Here is a 23,666-nt window from a genome sequence, read left to right as displayed (position 1 = left end):
ACCTCCCCAACTTGACAGAGTGCCTATTCCCTATTACCTGGTACCTTCGTAGGGGGGAAGAGAGCTTCTTCGTTGTCCCCCCAATGCCACCTTAAACCTAATATACCACTTCGAAAGTCACTGGAAGAGTCAGTCTCACTGTGGCCGATGCGCCGCCAGTCCGGGACAAACACAGTCAGCAGCTCACAACATTTCCGTTCCTGACGCAGGGTATAGCTTACTCCCTTTTGACATGGAACATAGCAGGTCACAATAGCAAGCGTAACAACGAGGAGTGACTTTCTGCCCTGGCTGATTTCTAGATTCTTAGTATACAAGAAACCTGGGAGATCACAGCCATTACTATCAATGGTTATTGGTCTTCCCCAACTGCAGCTGTGTGCACTCCCTAATGGCAGCCCAAAGGGAGGTCTACTTACATTGATTTATAACGTGGCTGTTTTTAAGGTTTTAAGATTTATAAACACCTCACCTTACTTTCACATCTTGGTTATTAAAGGGAACGATACATGGTACCTATTGCTTGTGAATTATTAGAATAATAACTTTCAAAACCCATAGATGGTACCCCTGCTATTAGAGGACCTTGCAGAGTCCCACCCTAAACCCTTACAACTTATCTGGATGGGCGATTTTAATACAAAGCCATGTTCCAGGGACTCTGAGGATTTCTGTGGGATCACAGATCAAAGGGGCATCTCTATTCCCCATTTCTACCATGATGTTCAGGGGACTATTTTAAATAGTATCCTAATGAAGTGGCAACTCAAAATACTCAATTAACTAGACCCACAGTCGGGGAAATTTCCCCCCACTTTTTATAGAGCTGATTACTCATCCACGATTGATTATGTTGTCTCCTCTGATATCCCCATTTTAAGACTAACCAACTTTGAGAAATGTTTTAATGAATAAAGCCATCACACTATGCTTTTGTGTGCCTTACCCTGGCGGGACTCAAAAAATCGCAACAGTACCACAATTCTTGCTAGTACAAATGGCTTCACTTTAAAGTGGGACAAGGTTGATGTGGCCACTCTTTTTAAAGATTTTATTCTGGCAAACCAGGAGGACATTATAACCTGCCTAGATTCTTCTGCAAATGAAGTGGAGGTAGCCAATACTTTCAGTAAGTTATTACATTTTTTTTAAACTGCAGCTGATTAGCCCGTCACATGCTAGAGATAGTATTCCGCACAGGTGGTTCGATCAGAATTGCTCTCTGGCTTCTGCAAACTTGCGTAGGGCTCTCAAAGCCTTACCCAGAGATAAAGTGCACGTTTGTGAGCTGAGGAAATTCTATAAACGAGCAAGTTTAAGCAGATTAAGGCAGCTTAAATTGGAAGCCTGGGATAATTTAAAGCAAGCCTCAGCCCTCCAAGATATCGTTGCCTTTTGGAAGGTAATTAATACGCCTTTCTTGAAGGATAGTGGCAGACCCTCATCGACAAAGACACTTGGGTAAGGCATTTTCAGGAAATCTTCCAAAAAACAGATGTCATTCCTAGTGTAGATGTACGTCCTGTTATAGAGGCCTTTACCTACCTCTCATTCGATCTTGAGGAAGTCGAACTTGCTCTGTTACAATCCCCATCTAGGAAAGCACCAGAGCCGATGGAGTTCCTATGGACATTTTTCTTACAGACATCACTTTTTGGTCCCCACCTTTAACTGTGGCTTTTAATGCTGTAGCAAAGAATGGTCTCCTCCCTTCATGGAAGCATTCTGCCATATGCCGATATTTAAAAAAGGGAACGCTTCAATGCCTGCCAACTATCGTCCTATTTCTCTGCTTGATTGTACAGCTAAACATATGGGCAGGCTATTATTAAATAAACTGGGAGTTTGGGCAGAAGAAAAGAAAATCCTCTCGGAAGTGCAGTACGGGTTCAGACAGGGTCGGGGCACTTTAGACCAATGTCTTAATCTAACATTGATTTTAGAAAAGTATACTACGGTAAAAAAGGTCCAATTACATATGGCTTTCATGGACCTGTCAAAGGCCTTCGATTTTCTGGCACATAACAAACTTTGGTTAATTTTAAAGGATATGGGAGTCGATGACGTCAATATAAATTTTGTAAGAAAGCTTTACAGGGATGCCACAGCTATGGGAGTTTAGGTGAATGCACCAATTTATTCAAAATCGAAAGCGGAGTCTGACAAGGATGCGTTTTGGATCCTTTCTTGTTTGCCCTATATACCAAAACACGAAATGACACAATGATCTATATCGCGAAAGATACTCCAGGAGTCTCGACGTACCCCCTCCCCATCCTTCTATACGCGGACGAAGCAGTTTTATTGGCAAGGACCCTTTTGGCACTTCAAAGTCTTATTACACACTACACAGCATTCATGCGCGATCTGGATCTACATGTAAATAAAGCCAAAACCTATATTATGGCAATAGGAGGTGCTAAAAAGAAGATGATGAGTTACCATCTAGAGGGGGGCCAAATTGAGCAAGTACAACATTTTAATTATTTAGGTATTGTTTTTGATGTTAAACAAAACTGGAAGGAGATACTGCAAAATCGAGGAAATTTAATGCTCCAAAGTATCGCTGCGATTTTTAGATTTTCTAAAAAATTGGGCTGTGAGACAATTTTAGAAATGGCTAAAATCTATCTGGCTAAAACAGTACCAATAGCTACATGTGGGGCAGCAATCTGGGGGATAACAGACGTGACAGCACTTCAAGTCTTAGAAGACAAATTCATTAAAAGATTGCTGTCAGTCCCACAATCATGTAATAACCTTGTCGCACACACTGAGTCAGTATTCCATTCATCACTGATGCTATTAAATTAGCCCCACTCTCTCTCTGGTTATCAGTATGGAAAAGGGGAACCATGGGTCTGAACCAGAAAATCCTGAAAGATATTATGAATATGGCTCACCCTCACAAAATTCCATGGCTTTCGTATGTCAGGCGAACCTTAACTTCTTTGGGTCTTGCCTTCCTATATGACACTCCTACCCTTTGCGTACACTTCACTAAGTCTAGATTGAAGGCTATTTACTTAAGGAAAGTTACTCGTGATAGGTGGGATGGCCAAAGAGTCTGTAAAATTTTATGAGAGCATACGGCAGATGCTTAATTATTTTCATTTGTATCTAGGGTTTGTCGAGACCAACCAGCATAGTTTTATCCTGACCAGATTTCGACTGAATTTTATTCCGTTAATGCTGGGCCATCCACATAATTTATTTTCTATAAGCCTTTTACCGCCTTGCCCGTGTAACAATAAGGCAACTCAATCAACTTGACATATATTGTTCTTTTACCCTTTGTATAAAGTAGAGAAGAATATTTTTATTATTCCACTCTTAAAAAGGATTTCCCTGTGTAATCCAGTCCTAGCCCTTTCTTTATTTTATCAATTAGGAACCCCATTGGTCTGTTATGCACTTGCCTCCTTTTTATTGGCCGCTGTGAGAACTCGTAAGGTTTTTAGCAAATTACCTATCGAATACTAAGAACTATTGTTGTAACTGATCGCACTTGTTTTTAATTTAGGATTGCTGCTATTCGATTCTGATTGTAACCTGCACTGTTCTTATCTTATCTTCTGTTTTATCATATGTAATGAAATGTTTTCTATTGGTGTACTTTTATGCATCTTTGAGCTGCAAAATGAAGTTGATGATGATGACACCCCAGAACTAATTTTATATATTTATTCAGATAGTTCGAACAATCCCCTGTGCAGCATTCTAGCCACTAAAGAGCACCAGATTGACTGGCCAAGTCAGTTGAGTAACACCAAGCCCTATTTTGTGTATTGCATCAATGAGGTGAATTGCCCTCATACATTCTAAAGTCAATACCCTGCTAAAGTTTACCTCAAAGATTGAAAACTCATTTTATGTGCATCATAGGACGAGATGCAGGAAATCCTAAATAAACGCAATAGTATGTGTGTGTGATGTTCTCATTACCCATGCACAGTCTGGCAGGGATCCCAATTATTGGCCTAACAACAGTTCTCAAACTTTACTGAACAGTTCTCAAACTTTACCGAACAGTTCTCAAACTTTACTGCTTTTTCTTACGTCTACGCCCTTGTGTAGTTTTTTCATGCAAATTAGCAATATCTGCTTGCAAGTGTTTGTTGACGCTGAAAACAAATGTGCTCTTTTCTTGTGAGCTAGTTTAAACAAGCATTGGCATAGTCAATAGGTCTTGCCTTTGGGACCTTATAAGTGTTTAGCCATGCAACAGTTGAATAACTAAATACTTATAAGGTCCCAAAAGCGAGACCTATTGGCTATGTCAATGCTTGTTTCTGTTTATTACTGCTCTGTGGTGCTATTAGTTTCACTTTTGCGGCGGCTTTGATGTTTGATCGCGATCACGTTCACGGCCGCTTTGATGTTCTCCGTGAGCCATTCTGTTTATTACTTCTATGTAGTAATGGTGGCACCCGTGCTTTAGCTTAAACATCTTAAGCTAAAGTCAGGTGCCGAGATTGCTTCAAAAGTAAAGAATTATCTATTTCTTTACTTTTGAAGCAATCTCAGCACCCAACTTTAGCCTAAGTTGTTTAAACTAAAGCATGGGTGCCACCATTACTACATAGAAGTAATAAACAGAATGGCTCACGGAGAACATCAAAGCGGCCGTGAACGTGATCGCGATCAAACATCAAAGCCGCCGCAAAAGTGAAACTAATAGCAATCAAGCGCGGTGACCGCGCACATGCACTGTACCTCTAGGCTGGCCATGGTAGCACTTTTTGGAGCCCTCACAAAATGTCTCGCCAGACCAGCGCATGCGCTAGGTCAGGCGAGACCTAAAAAGATTTTCATCACGACTTTCAACTGAATGGATGTTGACAATCTTTTGTTTCAAAATAACTTAATGGGGTGTGTAAGTTGAACATATATAAACTGTAAACGTATTTTTAAATTATAAAAATAATATTAATCTGTAACGCAAATGCATTTTTTAAAAGTTTTATATAGAACGAACTAGACCCGAAGGTATCAGGGCGCTTTACATGAGCACCAGTTGCGTTACAGACGGACACTTTCATTTTTATTTATTTTTTGTTATATAAGGGGTGATAAAGGGATTTGCCAGAATCACAGGATGTTGAGGGTTCCCGCCGAGACTCGATCCCAGTTCCCCAGCTTCGAGGTCGACCGTCCTAGCCGTTAGGCCACATCCTCTCCCCAAATTGAAAATATCAGATTTTTTAAGATAAATCAATGAGTGAAGTTTGGCAAAGCAAATCTGAAGCTCAAGGTGGCGTTTGGGTGTTTATTGGTGATAAATAGTTCCACAAGAAAAATTAACTTCTTTAGATCCCGTTTCAACTTTTAGCCGTGAAATCGACGCATTCTCTCTATGGCGTTCCATTTAGAATGGGAAGATGGTGACAATAATTATAAAGCGTTTCAGACTAATCCTTATAATACCGAAGAATTTAAGCAGGAAGTGTTAATTTTGCACAAACAATTCCTTCCAATAGAAAGTATGTTTCATGCAGCCGGGCGACATTTTAGACAGAAAATAGCATGAGAACATTTACGAAAAACTAACTCACCTCTTTTAACTTTGACTGAACCCACTGGCCTAGGACTGCCAGGCTATCGAGTGGACAGATCGCCCAAATCATCATCAGAGAAATAAGAAACAGGAAATCCAGGAAATGAGACACACTAGCCATTTCTGCCTGAAAGAAAATGCACATTTATATTTTTTACACAATTTTATAAAAAGCACAAACACAAAATTGATAGAAATTGAAATTCAGACTTGTTGCTCTATTTCTCCACAAAGTTCGCGTCACCAGGCCCCTAAAGTTACTCAAACATCTGAGAAGTCACGTGATATGTAGAAATTGATTGCTGTCTGATTTTGCAGAGGCAGAAAAAAGAAATGGACAATAAGTGCACACGCAGCCAAGAGCGAATATCTTATTTAGTGGAACCATATAAATATCATGCAATTAGGCACACTGCTTAAATTCTAATTAAATATAACCAGCTGTTCAAAAATGGCCTGCTGCTCAAGTGCAAAACTGTTAGGTGGCAGTGATAGGAAGAGAAACTGGGAGGAAAAGGAAAGGAGAGGACGAGGAAGAGGAAAGAGGAAAGGAGTGGAAAGAGGAGAAAGGGGAAAGAAGGAGAAGAGAAAAGAGTGGAAGAGGGAGATGAGGAGAAAAGGGGAGGAGGCAGAAGAGGAAAGGGGGAGTGTGAGAAAAAGAGAAAGAGGGAGAAAGGGGGAGGGAGAAACAGGGAAAGCGGTAGAAGAGGAAAAGGATGGGAAGAGGGAGAAGTGGAAAAAGGATGGGAAGAGGGAGAAAGAGGGGAAGAGGGAGAAAGAGGGGAAGAGGGGGGAAGAGGGAGAAAGAGGGGAAGAGGGAGAAAGAGGGGGAGAGGGATACAAAGGGGAAAAGGGAGAAGAGAAAAGAGGAAGCAAGGGGAAGAGGGAGAAGAGGTAAGAAGAAGAGAAAAGAAAAGGAGGAAGATGGAGAAAAGGAAAGAGGGAGAACAGAAGAAAGGGGAAGAAGGAGAAGAGGGAGAAAAAGGGGAAGAAGACAGAAGAAGAAAGTGGGGGAAAAGGTGAAGAGGTGAGAGGGAGAAAAGGAAAAAAGGATTAAGATACAAGAGGGAAAAAGAGGAAGAAGATGAAAGAGAGAAGAGGGCAGAGGGAGGGAGAAGAGGAAATTGGGAGAAGAGGAGAAAGAGTGGAAGAGGGGGAAATAATGAAAGAGGGAGAAAGAGGGAAGAAGGAGAAGAGGAAAGAGGGAGAAAGAAGGGAAGAGGAGAAATAAGGGGAGATGGAGAGGAGAAAGAAGGGAGAAGAGGAGTGTTGGAGAGGAAATTTCATTTAAACTGTTAATGACATGAGAAATCAATAATGACACTTCTGAGAGAAAATTAATAAACGTGCACCAACTACAGGGTCAAGTAAAATGATAAGACTAGAGAAATGTTTGTTACTGGATAGTAAAAGCATGCAGAAAAAGATGTAGTCTAGAAGGTATCATTCATTAAAATATTATAGACTGTGATTTACTAATTGACAAAGTACTGTATTGCATTAATGTGTGTTAGGAAAATGCATAAATGGTGAGCTCTCACGTTATTGAGTTTACTTCTAATCATTCTTTATTTTCATTTAAATGTGTGCATAACCCCAGAGAAGTAATATATACATATTATGCTCTAACCGCATTATGATGGTAAATTTTACTAAAAATGTATCTTTTGTGTGAATAAAGAGTGCACTGAAATGACAAAAAGGAAGAAGGTGTTACATGTTACTAATTTACGATGCATCCGTTAAACTTTCCGAGATTGTATTTCACCTATGTACTCGTGTTACACACCTAAAATGAAAATCTTAAAATGTATTTTGAAATATTTTTACATGATGGTACATTCCTAGGTAGTAGTGTACCATAGTGACACATGCTAATTGAAACCTTACTAAATAATTTCAAGGGCATCAGAGTTATACTAGAATATTGACGTCTTTATATTTCCTATGAATGTATGCTTAATAATTGTATACGTTTTACGCTATATTAGCTTAAACTAATGTGGGCCTAACTGCATACGTTAAATTTCTTGACTTGCTGAATCCACTGCTCATGAGAGAATTTCTCAATATAACAAATAACGTGAAACAGTGTTTTCTTTCCTGAGTTCTCATGTACTGTACAAGATATTTTGTTCCATTTTAGATACAATGAGGACCATCTGCCTGGGAAACTGTCCACTTGAACTTGCTCATGTGCTCTTGCTAAAGGAGCTTTATTCCGATGTTTCACATATTGTATTGCTTAAGGACTGAATAATTGTACCAACTATTTCTCTACATTTTGTGTCTTCTTCATGTCGCCTGAAACTCATCCTATACGAACTGACCTATGAACTGAGTGGTCTGACCCGATGAGGTGATTCCAGGAGGTGTCACCCCCGAACTTTAAGAATATAATATTGCCTGATTTAATGGACAGTGTGTCTCGCTCTCTCTCGCTGGCTCTCTGCACGTTGCATAGGATGGATTCGGACAGATGGGCTGCTGTTTATTACCATACATTTGGAGTTCTGCTGAATCGTGTGGTGGAGACTTTGCGGAACTTTCTTGGCAATCTTGACTAGCCTGATGACGACTCACCTGGCTTCCATTCCAAATTGACACATACGCAGTATGTGCCTAGTGGTCTCTTCCTTTTTGGGAGATTGCTGGAACTTGCAAATTCATGTCCTTTCCTGAACTCTTGAACTTTAGTATATCATTAGATTTTGGCCAATTTGTCCTATAACTTGATGCAAATTTACTGATGCATTTGTTTATCCAAAATTGTACAAACTAGATAAAAATTACCATATTGTCTCAGCTATCATTATTTATTTCTCTGCAATTGCGTGTGCATTCTTAATTTGGGATTACTAATTATCTGGAGAGATCATATGAGAAAGACCTCGAAGCATCAAATACAAATGCTATTATTTTGTATAGCTTTAACTCAGTGGCTTAGCTAGATCTATTACCACTTGTGGTGGTCCCTGCATTTGACGGCCGCAGGTAAGAGCGGGGGCAGGGGGTTGATGGCGATTCCTGGTTTTGTTGCCCCATGACGGCCGCAGGTTAGAGTGGGGGGGGTTCTGCCCTCAAAACTCCTGCCCCCCTTGCTATGCTACTGCCTTAACTGAGCTCTTCCTATCCTCTATCTGTATAGCATTGTTCTAAGATAATTTACATGAATCTGATTTCTACTTTGCAGTCCAGTTATCCAGTTCCTAGTCCTCATTGGATGACTGTTGGGACCCTTCATATCCAACCCCTCTCGGCACAAAACAAGATCCATCCCAGGACCAAGAGAGTGGTATAAATAATTGAAGAAATAAAAAGAAAAGGTATATGGGCCCAGTAGCATGTTAAGATGTCATTGTGAAGTATATGTTCTTGGATTAGAGTGTAAGGTGGATGGACATTCCAGGGAAGCCAGTTGCTCCTGACTCCTTGGTGTGGACTGACGCCAGGTTGTGTCTCCATTAAAACTCATCTTCTTTTACCTCCATTTGGTGTGACGGTGTATGCTTTCATCATAACATTTTGGCGACGACTAGAAGTGTGCAGAAGGCGGCTGGCGAAATATGGAACGGAAGCGACACAACCTGGGTGGTCCTGCATATCCTTTCTGAAGAGCAGTGTTTCATCTCTAATTATTTTATGGCTCCACTAATTCGCAACTTTGAGATCGAGTGCAAGGATAAGTTTGGAAAATTTCCGGCCATATTTGAAAGATTTAGGGGTGAATTGCAGATTCATACCATTGATGGATCGTGCTCGAGGTCAGCCTTGCGACGTTCTTCACATCCATTGGTCCTGTGCACCTCCGTGCGTCAACGGAGTTCATCGGCAAGCGCTGATGTGAAGCCGCATCTATGCCTACGTGCTACATACAGCAGCTGGACCACTGCGGGAGGCAGCCATCTTACTTAGTCTGCACCAGCATCGTTGCATCAGCAGTGGAGTTCAGACTTGCTAGTAACTGTGGTGAGACGACAGTGCAGAGGTAACGACGTAAAACTGTGTCTGCATTTAGACACAACTGTCAGCAGAAGGAGCACTCCATTTGGCAGTCATTTATCATTGGTCATTCCGGCATCGGACACATTTTATCAGTTCCACTGGCAGTGGCGTTGACATTGGATTTTGCATCGGATGTCTGGTGACTAACAAGCGCAGTGACGGTAAAAAAAAAGTACAGGTTTTCAACAGTTCCACATTTACTTGTGTTATTAATTTGCTGGTGACTGCTATCACAGTAACACTGAGTGTGCACGTTTGTCCGCAGTGATCTGCGGACCAGAACCTCATTTTGTACAGGTTCATAGTGAGTATTTGTTACTGTGGGTTATTCTGGTGTGAGTATGGCATCTCACAATATTATGACTCCTCCACCGTTTTTGTTCCAACTAGGTTCCCCACTGATATTGTGGGAGGATTGGGTGGAGATGTTGGAAAACTATATTACAGTTGTGGATGGACAAAACGTTGCACCAGCTGGGAAAAAAGCGTTGCTACTCAGTCCCTTAGGCAATGCGGGCCAAAGAGTGTTCAAATACTTACCGCCTGCATTGGGGCCGAATGGCCAACCTATTGTGGATGTGTATAAAGAAGCAATTAAATGCTTAGAAAATAGGTTTGTTAAAGAACTCAATTTAGTTATGGTAAGTTATAGGTTTTATACGCAACCTCAGACAGAGCATGAATCCTTTGATGAGTTTGTAGCAAGACTCAGGGATCTTTCCATTAAATGTCACTTTGGTGTGATGACTGATGAAATAATCTGTGATCAGTTAATTGTGAAATGTAGAAACAAGAAAATTCACGAGAGGTTATGGGCAGCGAAAGATCCCTCTCTCAAAAGTGCCACTGAAAGGGCCAAAGTGATTGAAGAATCACAAAAATGTATGAGAGAGCATTCTAAAAAAAAAGAATGACGTAGCCAACGTGAAGGATGATTGTGATGAAGCTGAAGTGTGTCTTGTTAAAAAAAAAAAAAAAGAAGGGAAAGGGGTGGCAGTACCTCTTGATAGGAGTAAAGGCAAGGAGTGCATGTGCTGTGGTAGCATGTGTAACTCATCGGACTCCAAGAGATGCTTTACTGGGGACAAGGAATGCAGGAGATGTGGTCGCAGAGGCCATTATGCACGCATGTGTAAAGTTGCCAACATCGAAAAAAGGGCAACATGTCTAGGATGGGCAGTGTGGAAGAGGTAGGTAATGACTGTTAGTGTGATAGGATCCTTGTAGTTGATGATTGCAAGGATAAAGTACCTACTTGTTCTAATTATAGCAGGAGAATGTGTAGACCTGGTGCTGTCTTTGGTGTGTGTGGTAAGGATGTGGAACTGATGGTAAATACCGGTTCAATGTATACCATCATACCTCAGAGAGTTTTAGGTGCATGTTGGGGTGGTGTGGAGTTGAAGCCTAAAGATATTAACCCGGGTGGATATCAAGGTGAGCCCATTGACATGGTGAGCGGTGGATAGTCCAGCGATACTCTGGTGGATGCATCAGTTTGATTGGAACATTATGATCAATCCCACAGCATGGCACTAAATCATAGTGGTTGAATACACATCGTTGGAGAATGTGCTGATAGGAGCTGAGGGAGTATTTCAGAAATCACGCTGGTGTCTGAAGGGATATGTGCACAGGATTCTTCTCAAAGAGGGGGCCGAACCATTGCAACATAAACTTAGGAGGGTACCACTTGCAGTGAGGGAAGGTGTCAAGACACTGTTGGATGATATGCTCAAGGAGGGTATAATTGAGCCAGTGGAATTTTCTCCATGGATTTCTCCAGTCGTGATCACTCAGAAGCCTGACGGCTGTTTGATATTTTGTGTGGGCCTTAGGTCCCTCAATCAGGACATTGTAACCAATGTTTTTCCTCTTCCTAACACTAGTGAATTGTTGGGTCTGGTGAAAGATGGTAGATACTTTTCTAAATTGGATCTGAGGAGTGCCTATCATCAGATTAGACTACATGATGATGCCAAAGCCTTGACGGCGTTCGTGACAACTGAAGGGACTTTTCAGTTAACTCATATGCCGTTTGGTTTAGCATTGGCTGCGAGTGTCTTTCAACGTATGATGGCCAAACTTCTTTAAGGTGTAAGAGGTTATTTATTTCCAGGATGACATATTGGTGATGGGAAAGACTGTGGAGGGGCATAACACAACCTTGAGGTTGGTGTTGAAATATTGGAGGAGTTTGGTCTCACTTTGAATAAGGATTAGTGTGTATTTTTGTGGGAACAGGTGAAGTATCTGGGATATACCATATCCAATGGTGGTGTGAAGCCCAAGCGATCCCTGTTGGATGCCATTAGGAGAGCGCCAGCGCCTACTGGGAAGGTTCAGATTTGCTCCTTTTTAGGATTAATCGAATATTATGTGAAATTTGTAGACAGTTTTGCGAACAGGACAGAAGTATTAAGAAAGTTGTTGCGAAAGGGAGAGAAGTTTTTGTGGGGAAGAGCACAACAATCATGTTTTGAAGGGATCAAAATCACCATCTGTGATGCTGGGATCTTAGCTTGTTTGATAACAAGTTGAAATGCATACTTACTGCTGATGCCAGTGCCACAGGTTTAGGGGTTGTTCTCTCGCAAGTTCATGGAAGGAGAGAAAGGACGGTTGCATTTGCATCACGTAACCTTACTCAGGCGGAGAGGAATGATTCTGTTATAGAACGTGAGCATTGGCTGCTGCTTGGGGAGCAGAATATTTCAGAGTATATTTATGGGGCTTGTTGTTCACCATGCGTATGGATCATAAACCCTTGACCAAGATCTTGTCATCTGGTGGTGCAGGAAAAGGCTTTGCCAGACTGGCTAGATTGGCAGCCCGTCTGCAGGAAAATTCCTATCTGATAGAGTTTGTGCAGGGTTGGAGAACTGTTCAAACGGACTGTTTGTCAAGGTTGGCTGTGCCTTGGGAAGTTGTGAACAATGAGGCAGTGATTCATTTTCAGTCAGAAGGAGCAGTAGCCTCTGTAAAGGATGCTGTGGTTAGTGGTTTTGGGGCGATTATCATAGCTCAGTGGGAAAATGAAATGGAATTGGAGAAGTTTCTGAAAGAGGTTTTCAGCTTAATTCAACAAGGAGCGGAAAGGGAGAGCACTTTATTTGTTTCTGTGTGGCCATATTTTAAGGTGTTGGATGAGTTGTCGGTTTGTGGTGTGAGCATCATCATGAGAGGGGAAAGTTTTATCCCTCCTGAAGGGCTGAGGCGTAGGTTATTTGACTTGGCGCATGAGGGCCATTTGGGGCAGGGTTTGACTAGCAGTAGACTCAAAAAAAGATTTTTGGTGGCTAGGTCTTGATGATCAGGTTAAGAGATGGGTGGAGGCTTGTGGTAGTTGTAAAGAGAGTGAAAAGAGGTTGAGAGAGGGAAGCAAAAATGAAGAGGGGCATATTACAGACACTGGTAAACCATGGCACACCATTTGTTTGGATTTTATAGGTCCTATGGCGGAATTGTCAGAAGGGTTGAGATTTCCTGTTATTGTGGTGGATGTGTTTTTGAAGTGGATTGCTGTCAAGTTTTTGAGAGAGGTTATTACAAGAATTACTATCCTAGAATTAAAAGACAATTTTCAGGAAGAAGGGGTTCCTGTCGTATTGGTGACAGATAATGGGACTCAGTTGATTTCACATGAGATGACTTCATTTCTGAAACAATGTGGAATTCGACACTCTTGCACCTCGCTGTATAATCCTCAAGGCAATGGTTTAGCGGAGAGAGTCAACAGATTAGTGAAGGGCACCATACAATTGTCCCTTGCTAATAAGGACGATGTGGAACTCATGGTTAATGATATGATTCAAGTGTATCGCACTACTACTCATAGTGTGACAAGGAGGGTTCCCTTTCAGGACATGCAGGGCCACTCACCGGCATCTAAATTAGTTAGTTCCTGGTTGGTTGAAAGAGTGGGTCCAAAATGATGGTCGAGTGAAACCCAAGAAAACAGTGTGGAGCAAATTGGCAGTGGGTGATTGGGTCAAGATCCAGTCAGCAAGGGCGGCTAATGGCTTGTCAAAAATTAAGGGTCCTTTCCGCATCAGCAAACTGGGCAAGTTCCGTGTCACCTTGGAGAATGGGAACGGCGGAATTTCAGAAATGTTGCTCTGGATCAAAAGGGTGGGGAGTGCGTAAAAAAAGATGATGAAGGATGTTCGGGATCCATGTTGTTAAAGTGATCAAGAAGTTATAAGTGGTGACATGAGTGCAGGGGAAGCACCTGCCATGAGGAGTAGCACTAGGTCCCGCAAACCTCCTTATCTGGATGACTATGCTATATGATTGGAGTGATTTTGTATTTATTTTAATCTTGTAACTTATATTACTCCCTGTTCTTCCGATTGGTGTTATGCTTCTTATGTTTTCTTCGTTTTAAGGGATGGGAAGGAGATGTGTTATGATGTCATTGTCAAGCATATGTTCTTGGATTAGAGCTTAAGGTGGATGGAAATTCCAGGGAAGCCAGTTGCTCCTGACTCCTTGGTGTGGACTGACACCAGACTGTGTCTCCATTAAAACTCATCTTGTTATAACTTCATTTGGTGTCTGCTTTCTTCGTAACATAGCACTACAGCAACAGAAAGAGTAGAAAGAGCAGAAGTGGGAGAAAGAGGGGAAGAGGGAGAGGAGAAAAGAGGAGAAAAGAATGCAAAAGAGGGGAAAAGAGAGAAGAGGAAAGACTGGGGGGAAGAGGAAATAGGGAAAAATGGAGAACGAGTTGAAGAGGGAGAAAGGGGAAGAGGAAAGAAGGAGAAGAGGGGAAAGAGGAGAAGGATGGGAAGAGGGAGTAGAGGTGAAAAAGGGAAAGAAAAGAAAGAGGGGGAGAAGAAGAAAAAGAAAAGTGGAGAAACAAGTGAAGAAGGAGAAAGAGACAGAAGTGACAGAAGAGGAGAGAAAGATGGGAAGAGGGAGAAGAGGCAATAGGGAAAAGAGGAGAAAGTTAGGAAGAGGGAGACAGAGGGGAGGAGGAAAGAGGGAGAAGAGGGTAAAGAGGAGAAAGACCAGAAGAGGAGAAAGAGGGGAAGAAGAAAGAGAGAGAAGTGGAGAAAGAGGGGAAGACGGAGTAAGAGGAGGAAAGCAGGAGTAAAAGGAAGAAAGGGGGAATGATCGGCAAAAGAGGGAACAAGAGAGAAAGGGGAATATAGGGAGAAAGACAAGGGAAGAAGGAAGAGGAGTAGGCTCAGATAAAGAGACACACTGCGGAGTCTTCTCCCTTATGGCGGTGGAGCATCCCCCCCCCCCCCCCCGCCAGCAGCCTAAAAAAAAAGAATAATAATAAACCTGGATTTATTATCGATTTATATTGTTTCCCGGCTGAGTCTTTGTGAGCGGGTCCAGAGGGATGAGAGGCACCGAGGGGAGTGGTTGCACTTACTGCCTTCAGTGCACATGTGGGTTTGGCCGGCAGTCTCAGGATGGCCAAACCGACATGCGCACTAAAGCTGTCTCCAACCCGGGCTGCGTTGCCAGGTTGGAGACAGCAGGACCGGGCACCCAGTCTCAGTGGGAGCGCAAATTAAGGGCACTCAGGCCAATCCTTATTCTGCTCTCATGCTGCCACCAGCAGGAGAGAGAGAGAGACAGAGAGAGTGTGTGTGAGAGAGAGACACATAGAGAGAGTGTGTGTGTGTGTGTGTGTGTGTGAGACAGAGAGAGACACAGACCGAGAGTGTGTGAGTGTGTGAGTGTGTGAGAGAGTGTGTGTGTGTGAGTGTGTGAGAGTGTGAGTGTGTGTGTGTGTGTGTCTCACACATTTAAACATTGTCTCTTTAGATAAGAATGACTGCTTTGTGCCAAGAAATCAGAGGGTGAGCACAGGTTATCTTTTAGTGTGTATCTAGCTTACCCTGCCTAGGATTGTGATTTCTGCTTGGACAGGGTGCATACCTTTGCCAACCAGTAACCCAATTTCTAACAATTCCCTTCAATTTGTATTTCTAAATTGTTAGACCTGGCTTTTTCAGAGGGTTTATCCCCAGACCTTTTGCTTTTTGGCCTCCTGTTTTTGACCCCGTTTGTGTTGGCTTTATGACTCTGGGCACTTTACCACTGCTGATCATTGCTAAAGTGCATATGCTCTCCCTGTAAATTGTGTTTATGGTTTGGCTTTTCCATGATTGGCTTATTTGATTTAATACGAAGTGCCTAGTATAGTGCACTGTGTGTGCCCAGGGCCTGTAAATCAAGTGCTGCTAGTGGACCTGCAACTAAGATTGTGCCACCCATACACGCAGCCATTCAAAGGGTTCTCAGACCTGCCGCTGCAGTGTCTGCGTGCAGTTTTTACTGCCATGTCGACCTGGCAAGTACACCCACTTGCCAGGCCCTAACCTTCCCATTTCATACATGTAAGACACCCTTATGGACAGGGTGCAGTGTATGTGAAAGGTAGGACATGTACTGATGTGTGTGACATGTCATGATAGTGAAATACAGTGTATTTCGTTTTTCACTATTGAAAGGCAATTTGTCCCATAGGATAGAATGGGAGTTTATTTATAACATCTTATAAGTATAACCTCCCATTGGGACCAGATAGAAAGTTGGAGTTTAGTATGCCTGAACCCAGGATATAAAACGCATCTTTTAGAAAAGATGATTTTATATTGTGTTAATGAAAATATCACTTTTAGTAGGTGGATATTTTCTTGCTTAGCCATCCTGTGTGCGTCTGCTGGTTTGTGGATTGACTGTCTGGTTCTGGAGTGACAGGGGCTGGGGATGTGCATTCTCTCAGACAGCCACTGAGGGGCTTAATATGTGTCCTGCCTTTCCTGAATGAGTCAGGGCTGGGCAGAATAGACCTGGGCTGCTTTTAGAATAGGGGGAGGAGATTTCCTTGCACCTGAATGGGCCTAGTCTGCCTTATACAATGTTGTCTCCACCTCCTGCTGGGAAGCTGGGCCAAAGAGGACAGAACTGGTTTTGACTGAGCACAGAGCCTCTCTGACATCCAGAGAACAAAGGAAAACGCTGTATAAAAATTGGGGCCCAGACCGCAGAACTTTAGAATACTTTTGGACCAAGGAGAAGAGCTGGGAAAGCTGAAGGAGAAGTACTGCCCCTGCCCCTTTGCTGTGTGCTGCTTAGGATTGGCCTGCAGTAGCTGTTTCTGCAAAGGAGAGAACAAATACTTTGCTGTGTGCGGAGTATCCTGCTTGAAGAAGATCTCTAAGGGCTTGAAGTAGAGCTTGCCTCCCGTTCTTAAGTCTCAGGGACACAAAGACTTCTTCACCAGCTCCCCTGCACTTCCTTGCTGGGAGTTCTTACTTGCCAAGAGGTGCCTGTTGCTGAGTTGGGCCTCTGGAGGTTGCTCCTGCTGCTTGGATCTGGAAAAGAGATGCACTACGAGAAGAACGACGCATCTGAACCTGTTTCCGATGCATCGCCGGCCATGCGTGAAGAATTTCGACGCATTGCCATCATGCTGATAACTTATTGAATTGTATGGCTATTTAGTCTCAATTGAAATAAGTCCATATTTTATGGTATAAACGCATAGGGTACTTTATAATCATGATGTATGCAATCATAACCCCTTTTTTATTGACATCGTTCCCAACTTTATGGTTCCCTCACCGTTATCAAAAGCGAGATCGTAATGTTTATTGAAATAATGCACCCAATTTCATTTTTCTGCAATTGCAGTTACTTCATGTATTCAGCGTATGACTATTAACAATCAATTTAAGTTTATTCTGATTTATGTCGCGTTCGCTATGAAGTACGATTTTGAAGTATTTTGTTTATGTTTATGAACTACGCTTTCGTATTTCTATGGCTTTTTGACATGCAGGAAGTAACATGACAAAGGCAAACGCCGAAACACGTCGTCCTTGAAAAGCTAGCGCACAATAAAGTTTTGTGCCGTTTCCTGGTGTGCTGTCCCGTTATTCTTGGAATTTACTCACGGAATAAAGGATTTCGAAGTATACCACAGTGGTTGCTGCTACCACTGACAGCACCAACGTCGCAGGCAAGGGGACTACTCTGGCAGCAAGCTGATGAATAGATACAATTGTAGCAGTTCCCGCCGTTCCCGATTTGTACGAAGAAGACAACTGCGGGTAAGCCTGTGCTTTGACACAGAAGGGTTTTGTGGGAGTTGAGGGTCCACGTTGGAGAACGGGGATTGTCTAGCTGTACGCATCTCCCTCGATGTTAAGCACCGTGCCTCTGCCCTGAACGCGTAATTTAGCGCCTGATTTTCAGTACGGGTTACAGACGTGACGGCCGCAACAAAAGTAAAGTTGCGGCGTAAGGAAACCGATGAGATATGAGTGATTGGGACATTGAGAGAAAGGTGGAGGCAATTTTGTTGTTCAATGAGGAACAAGACGAGTTGGGGGTGAAACCTACAACAAGTTCGGCCCTCGTGGGAAGTGACACTACTCTGAAACAAAAACTGTTCTTACTTGAAAAGTTGAGCAAACGTGAGATAAACAAGTGGTGGGAAGTAGCTTCTCTCACTAATTATGTGGAAGTTGGCCGTGTCCCCAGAGGCCAGAGGATCACTATTGTACCCACAAACGACAACCCCAACCAAGATCTTCTCACGGAATGGGGTCAATTTATGGCTAAAACCTGTAAGGGTATGTTAGAGATGCTCGTGAAGTATGCGCAAATAGATTTGGAGGCAACCAGGAAAGAATTGGTGACATTGAAAGCTGACTTAGAGAAATACAAAAGCGATAACACACTAGAGGAATTTCTGAAAACACTCCCAAAGAAATTGAAGGAGTACGAAGATGCAATTAACTACAATTGCAGAAAAATAAATGAAATTGGGTGCATTATTTCAATAAACATTACGATCTCGCTTTTGATAACAATGAGGGAACAATAAAGTTGGGAACGAGGTCAACAAAAAAGGTTATGATTGCATACATCATGATTATAAAGTACCCTATGCGTTTATACCATAAAATATGGATTTATTTCAATGTTTCTGCACATATGAAAATAAAGCTTGCATGAATATATTTATAGTGTTTAATCATTGCCTTTTGATCATTTATATGTATCATTATTATTGTTAAATGAAATTCTAGAGTATCTGGAAGATTTATAATTCAGTAGTACATTTGTTGTCTTTTCTAGAGAACATAGTTTGATAGATTGAAAATAGCTGAAAGGGCATCATGCCACTCTTTGTTTAATATTTATCTTTAAAGATTTCAACAAAGCCTGAAATAAATAAATAAATAAATAATATATATATCTCTCTCTCTCTCTCTCTATATATATATATATATATATATATATATATATATATACACATGTATATAATGCCACGCAGCCAAAGGTCACAGAGACTCGATTCCTCACCTACCTTAATTGAAAACAGCTGCTGACCGTTTGGTTTTCATTGGCTGCTCAGACTGAGGCTATGAAAACTGTGCCTAATCATAAGTACACAACTTGTTTTTGAGACTGTAAATAGAATTTATTGTTCTGTAATAAGGTATGCAGATGCAAACCCTCTTTGAAACTCAAAATAAGTTTTCAATTCTAACATACTATTAACGTGCCAGAATTAAAAGTAGTATAGAGATTAAAATTAGCAAATAAGGGTGTCAATGCAATAAATTTCAAAGCAAAATGTTGAAGTATTTTTTGTTGCTTACGTTACTCATAAGCTTTCTTACTGCCTTACAGTTTATAATTATTGTTGTAAAAAATAATCTTGAGTGCACTACAGAAGTACTTTTTGAATTTTAAATAAATGTTTTAAAATATGCATTTTTATGCTACTTATCCTTGAGTGTGTTCATTTATGAAAGAGGATTTGGTGTCCCAGTAATTGTCACTGTGTCATGTCTCGTTGGACTGCATGCTGTCTGAAACATATGCTAAACAAATATTGCTCAGTGAGTTGTGTATTGGTTGCAATTCAACTCGTTTTCTGATTTAGCTTTGAACATTGACTGAGTCCTTAGTGCCAGGGCGTAAGAAATCCCAAACCTGCAACTCTATCAAGCTCAAGAAAACCTAACACAATGTTCTATCCTAGTGCATAAAATGTGTATAGTTGTAACTATTAAAATTAACAAAAGAGTGGTAATGAAAACAATAAACAAAACATCAAAAAGAAATGCACAACTGTAACAGCATTTCAGAATTTACCTGCATGTAAAGATTGTGATAGTCTCTGTTTTCCAAGCCCTCCCTCCCTGCCTCTAGCTAACCTGTCTTAGCACAAAAAATAACCTTATGAGTGTCTAAGGTGGCCTTTCATCCATCTGCCGAACAATAGAAGTGTTGTTCTTTATGAAAAAGGTTGTTAACTATCTCTGCACTTGGGGCGTGGCCAAACAAGATGGCCGTATTGGCACACCTTACTGACGCTCCAGCCAAGAGGAGCAAAACACTGCAAAATCCTCCGACTAAAGTATAAGTGGACCCCGGCGTTGCATGGCCATGTACTCAGGGGTCAGACTTTCTGAAAACACCAACTTGAGCCAGTTGATCAGCATGGCCAGGACATTGCAGAGGAGCTGTGGCCGGGAGCTCGGCCTGGTGCAACAGAGCGCGCCATGACATGCAGCACCCTGTTGCAAGGAGGTGCGGGCGGCCCAGTTGGATATGTGCCCAGTACCTCCCTAGTTGGGGTTTCCAGTTGACGCCGCTGTCGCATCTGACTAGTCGCCACTAACCACCGATGGAGGGTGAACTCTGACCCACCAACGGAGGGTGAACCCTCCGCCTGCCATCACCAATTTGGCTTCACCTGCCCATGTTGCCACCTGGTGCTGGAGACGGTCCAGAGTGGGCCTGCCACAGTCGGATGCTGGATCCACGCGAGCCTCGCTGGTAGCAAGTCGGGAGGCAGACTCGTCGGGATTGGCAGCGCTCCGGTGGGGAAGAGCGTGAGCAGCACAATGGTGAGTGAAGAACCCAGCTCCATGTGAATGCTGTACCTGAATTATGAGGACACCCTGGGAGGGTCCCTCTGGAGATACCGGTTGTTCATTGGGAAGCTGGCGGTGGGACTGCACACAACGCTGTACAATATGAGGGAGCACTTTGCCAGGAGAGCCCTGAAAATCCACTTGCGTACCTGGTGGCAGGTGCAGATCTGACACGGGCAATGGCCCTCTTGACTGTGGGGGCCCGGGCGGGTGCGTTATGCAGTGGCCTAGCTGTACCAGTGAGGAAGCGCTATAGTGGTGCAGATGTGAGACTGCCTTGGTGGGGAACTCTTGAGCGTGTGCCCTCAGATTGGAAGCGGTGCCATGAGAGCTAGGTGAGGCCTTGCATTTGGCTGCAAAGGTACTGCTCATTTATTGCAGAGGGGTCACCGCCGCCGGCCACGTGCAAAGGAGGCGATACGCAACTGCTGCCTGAGAGAGAATATAGTCCTGACTCTGAGCGGCTCTGAGAGCAGGGCGTTGTTAGTGTACCCTAATCTGAGTTATCGTACATAGTGACCAGCTATGCATTTCGACAACCCCTAGTGCCTGCAGGAGAAACTGTGGTTGCCTGCATCAGACACCTCGTGAGGGTGTACCGAATATGGCCACATTGAACATGACACATAGATCCTTGCTTGCAAAGTTACCATGGTGAAGGGCAATGGGCCGAGGCCAGTGCAGTCGAACACCATAGTACACTATACGATACCCGGATTGGGCCCCCAGGAAAAGGGGCCGGACGTTAATGTGGCGCAGGGGTCTGCTGAAATACTGGCCAGCGCTGGAAACCAAATTGGATGCCATGTCCATGGAAATTAATCATCTTTGCCTTGACCTTCGTAAGGTGGTTGAAAGGGTGACCACCACTGAAGAGGATGTAGCGACTCTTAAGATGGAGCTTAAGGACTTTAAAGCCGCAGTGGCCAGACTCAAATGCAGCGCAACGCAAGTAAAGGAGTGTGTGGAGGATGTTGTAGGGCGCTCCAAGTGGAATACTCTGCGAATTGTTTACCTGAGATGACGGCGGGACCCTCCGCTGAACTTTTCCTTGAGGACTGGATCACAAACACACTAAAACCAAAATGCCTTTTGAACTTCTTTTCAATAAAGAGAGCCCACAGAGTGCTGACAGCAGAGTCGTTCCCAGGGGTGCCATCTAGAGCATTGATAGCCCACATGTTTAACTATAGGGACTGCAACATCATACTACAACATGTACGCACCCACAGCACTCAAAGGTATAAGGATAAACATATACAGATCCTACCCGATTATAAGAGGTGGGGGCTGGACCTCCAGAATACCTTTTTGTCTGTCAAATGACAACTGAGAGACCATAATATCAAGTATAGCCAGATGTATCGGGCCAGACTGCTTAGTCAACACAATGGGAATGTACTCCTCTATGACATGCCAGCGGCATCAGTCCAGTGGGTGGAATCACTGGGCTTGGGCTATGAAAAGCACTCAACTCCGTGGCAGGAGCCGGGGGCCACAGGGCGCAATGATCCCAGCGCAATAAACCTCCGCCCAAGATGCAACGTAGCTCCCCAGTACCACTGGAGGGAGAACGTATCCTGGTCGTAGCGGACAGCACACTGCGGGCTACGCTGGTGTGCCTTGAGATGCAGAACCCCTTCTTGAGGCTGAGTCATATCCCAGAGACACAAACTGTGGCGCTGCTGTTGGGTGAATCAACGCAGCCTTGTTGATCACTGATGTTGGGTACCGCATAGACTGTAACAAAACTGACTTTGTGCTAAATAGTGCTGCTAAACTTACTGGGACTCTGAAATGTTTTTGTATCCTGAAAGCATATGCACTACTATCTTCTTATTGCCATGTATGGTGCAAGTACTACCTCTAGGTTGGGTGGGACCAGGGGTGAGGCAGAGCACCACTTAGGAGCCTGCAGCTCATGGAGGTCTTGACCACCTGGACAGCATCTGCACCAAGTGCCATTAGGCACATAGGTTGACAGGAGGGGACGGGTGGGCGAGTGGTGCAGGGTTTTGGGTCACCTGTGGCTGCTTGTTGAGTCAATGGGATCCATAGATTCTGCCTATGGGTGGGTTAGGGGAGGGATATATGGGGTTCGAAAGTTTCAGTTAGAGTATTATAAGGGGGTTAATTCCAACGCTGTCCGATTGTTACTACTGTGTTACGGGCTCCGCGAGATTGGCGTACTATTATAAAGCTTCATAATGAATGTTATACTGTGCAGATGGGGCCTAAATATAAAATGTTAACTTAGAACGTGAGGCTTTTCAATACTCCGGTGAAAAATAATAGCGTTTGATTACCTCCAGAGATATGGAATAGCTGAGGCATTTCTGCATGAAACCCATTTATGGGGGGGATTGTATCAAATCATTGAAGAAACGCTAGACGGGACAGGTCTATGCCACATCCTACTCTAGATATGCACAAGGGGTTTTAATATGGATTGCTCCGGGAGTTCCGTTTAAACACATCAGCAAGGTTGGATTACTTCTTGGTCCATGCGGATGCCACACAGAGTATTGGAGGCATATTATTTAGCTCGCTATATCTCCGATCATTTCCCATTCATGATTACTTATGCTTTGGAGCACCCCCAACCGAGAGTGCCAGTATGGAGTCTCAATGCTGAGGCCCTGACTGACCAGGTTTTCCAGGCGGCGGTGTCAGAGGCCATAATACAATATTTTGAACTTAATTGGAATAGCACTGGGTATAGGGCGACGGAATAGAACGCCTCGAAGATGTTCCTGAGGGGATTACGCATGGCGACCACGGTAGGCATATGTCGTACACTAGAAGGAGATTTAAAGCGCTAGGAGGCTGAACTGGAGAGGCTGGAAAGACCATATAGGTGTGGGGACAGGGGTGTCCAAGGTGGGGGGGAAGGAGAGTCACGACATCACAGTGAAGAAGTTGCTGCATATGGGGACTACTAAACCCTTGGGGGCCTGTCTTACGTTGACCACAAAAGAGAAAATCTGGAAGGGCGAATACGTGGATATGCTGAAGCTGCTGCACAGGGAGCTTACGGCGAAAGAAGGGTTGGGGCTGGCTAAAAGGCCGCGGGTGCCCGTGACCATCGAGAATTGGTTGGTGGCCTTTCTGATTTTCACCAGTGTATTCTGTGAGAAGCACCCCGACAGGTCCGGCGCATTGTTTAAATACATGGACATAAT

The 23,666-nt window shown here is 43.3% G+C and overlaps 1 protein-coding gene across 1 annotated transcript in view; it reads right to left on the bottom strand.

The window, feature by feature from the left end:
- The window catches only part of OMA1 (OMA1 zinc metallopeptidase), a 601,584-nt gene that overhangs the window by 250,680 nt on the left and 327,238 nt on the right, over positions 1 to 23,666 (bottom strand). Inside the window, exon 6 of the mRNA XM_085602499.1 lies at positions 5,556 to 5,684. Within this exon, the coding sequence (XP_085458625.1) occupies positions 5,556 to 5,684 (129 nt within the window). The remainder of the gene's footprint in view (positions 1 to 5,555; positions 5,685 to 23,666) is intronic.

Source organism: Triturus cristatus, chromosome 4_2, assembly GCF_964204655.1.
Source record: "Triturus cristatus chromosome 4_2, aTriCri1.1, whole genome shotgun sequence".
Taxonomy (NCBI): domain Eukaryota; kingdom Metazoa; phylum Chordata; class Amphibia; order Caudata; family Salamandridae; genus Triturus; species Triturus cristatus.
Note: the sequence above shows the minus strand (reverse complement) of the source record. Positions and strands in the feature narration are given on the sequence as shown.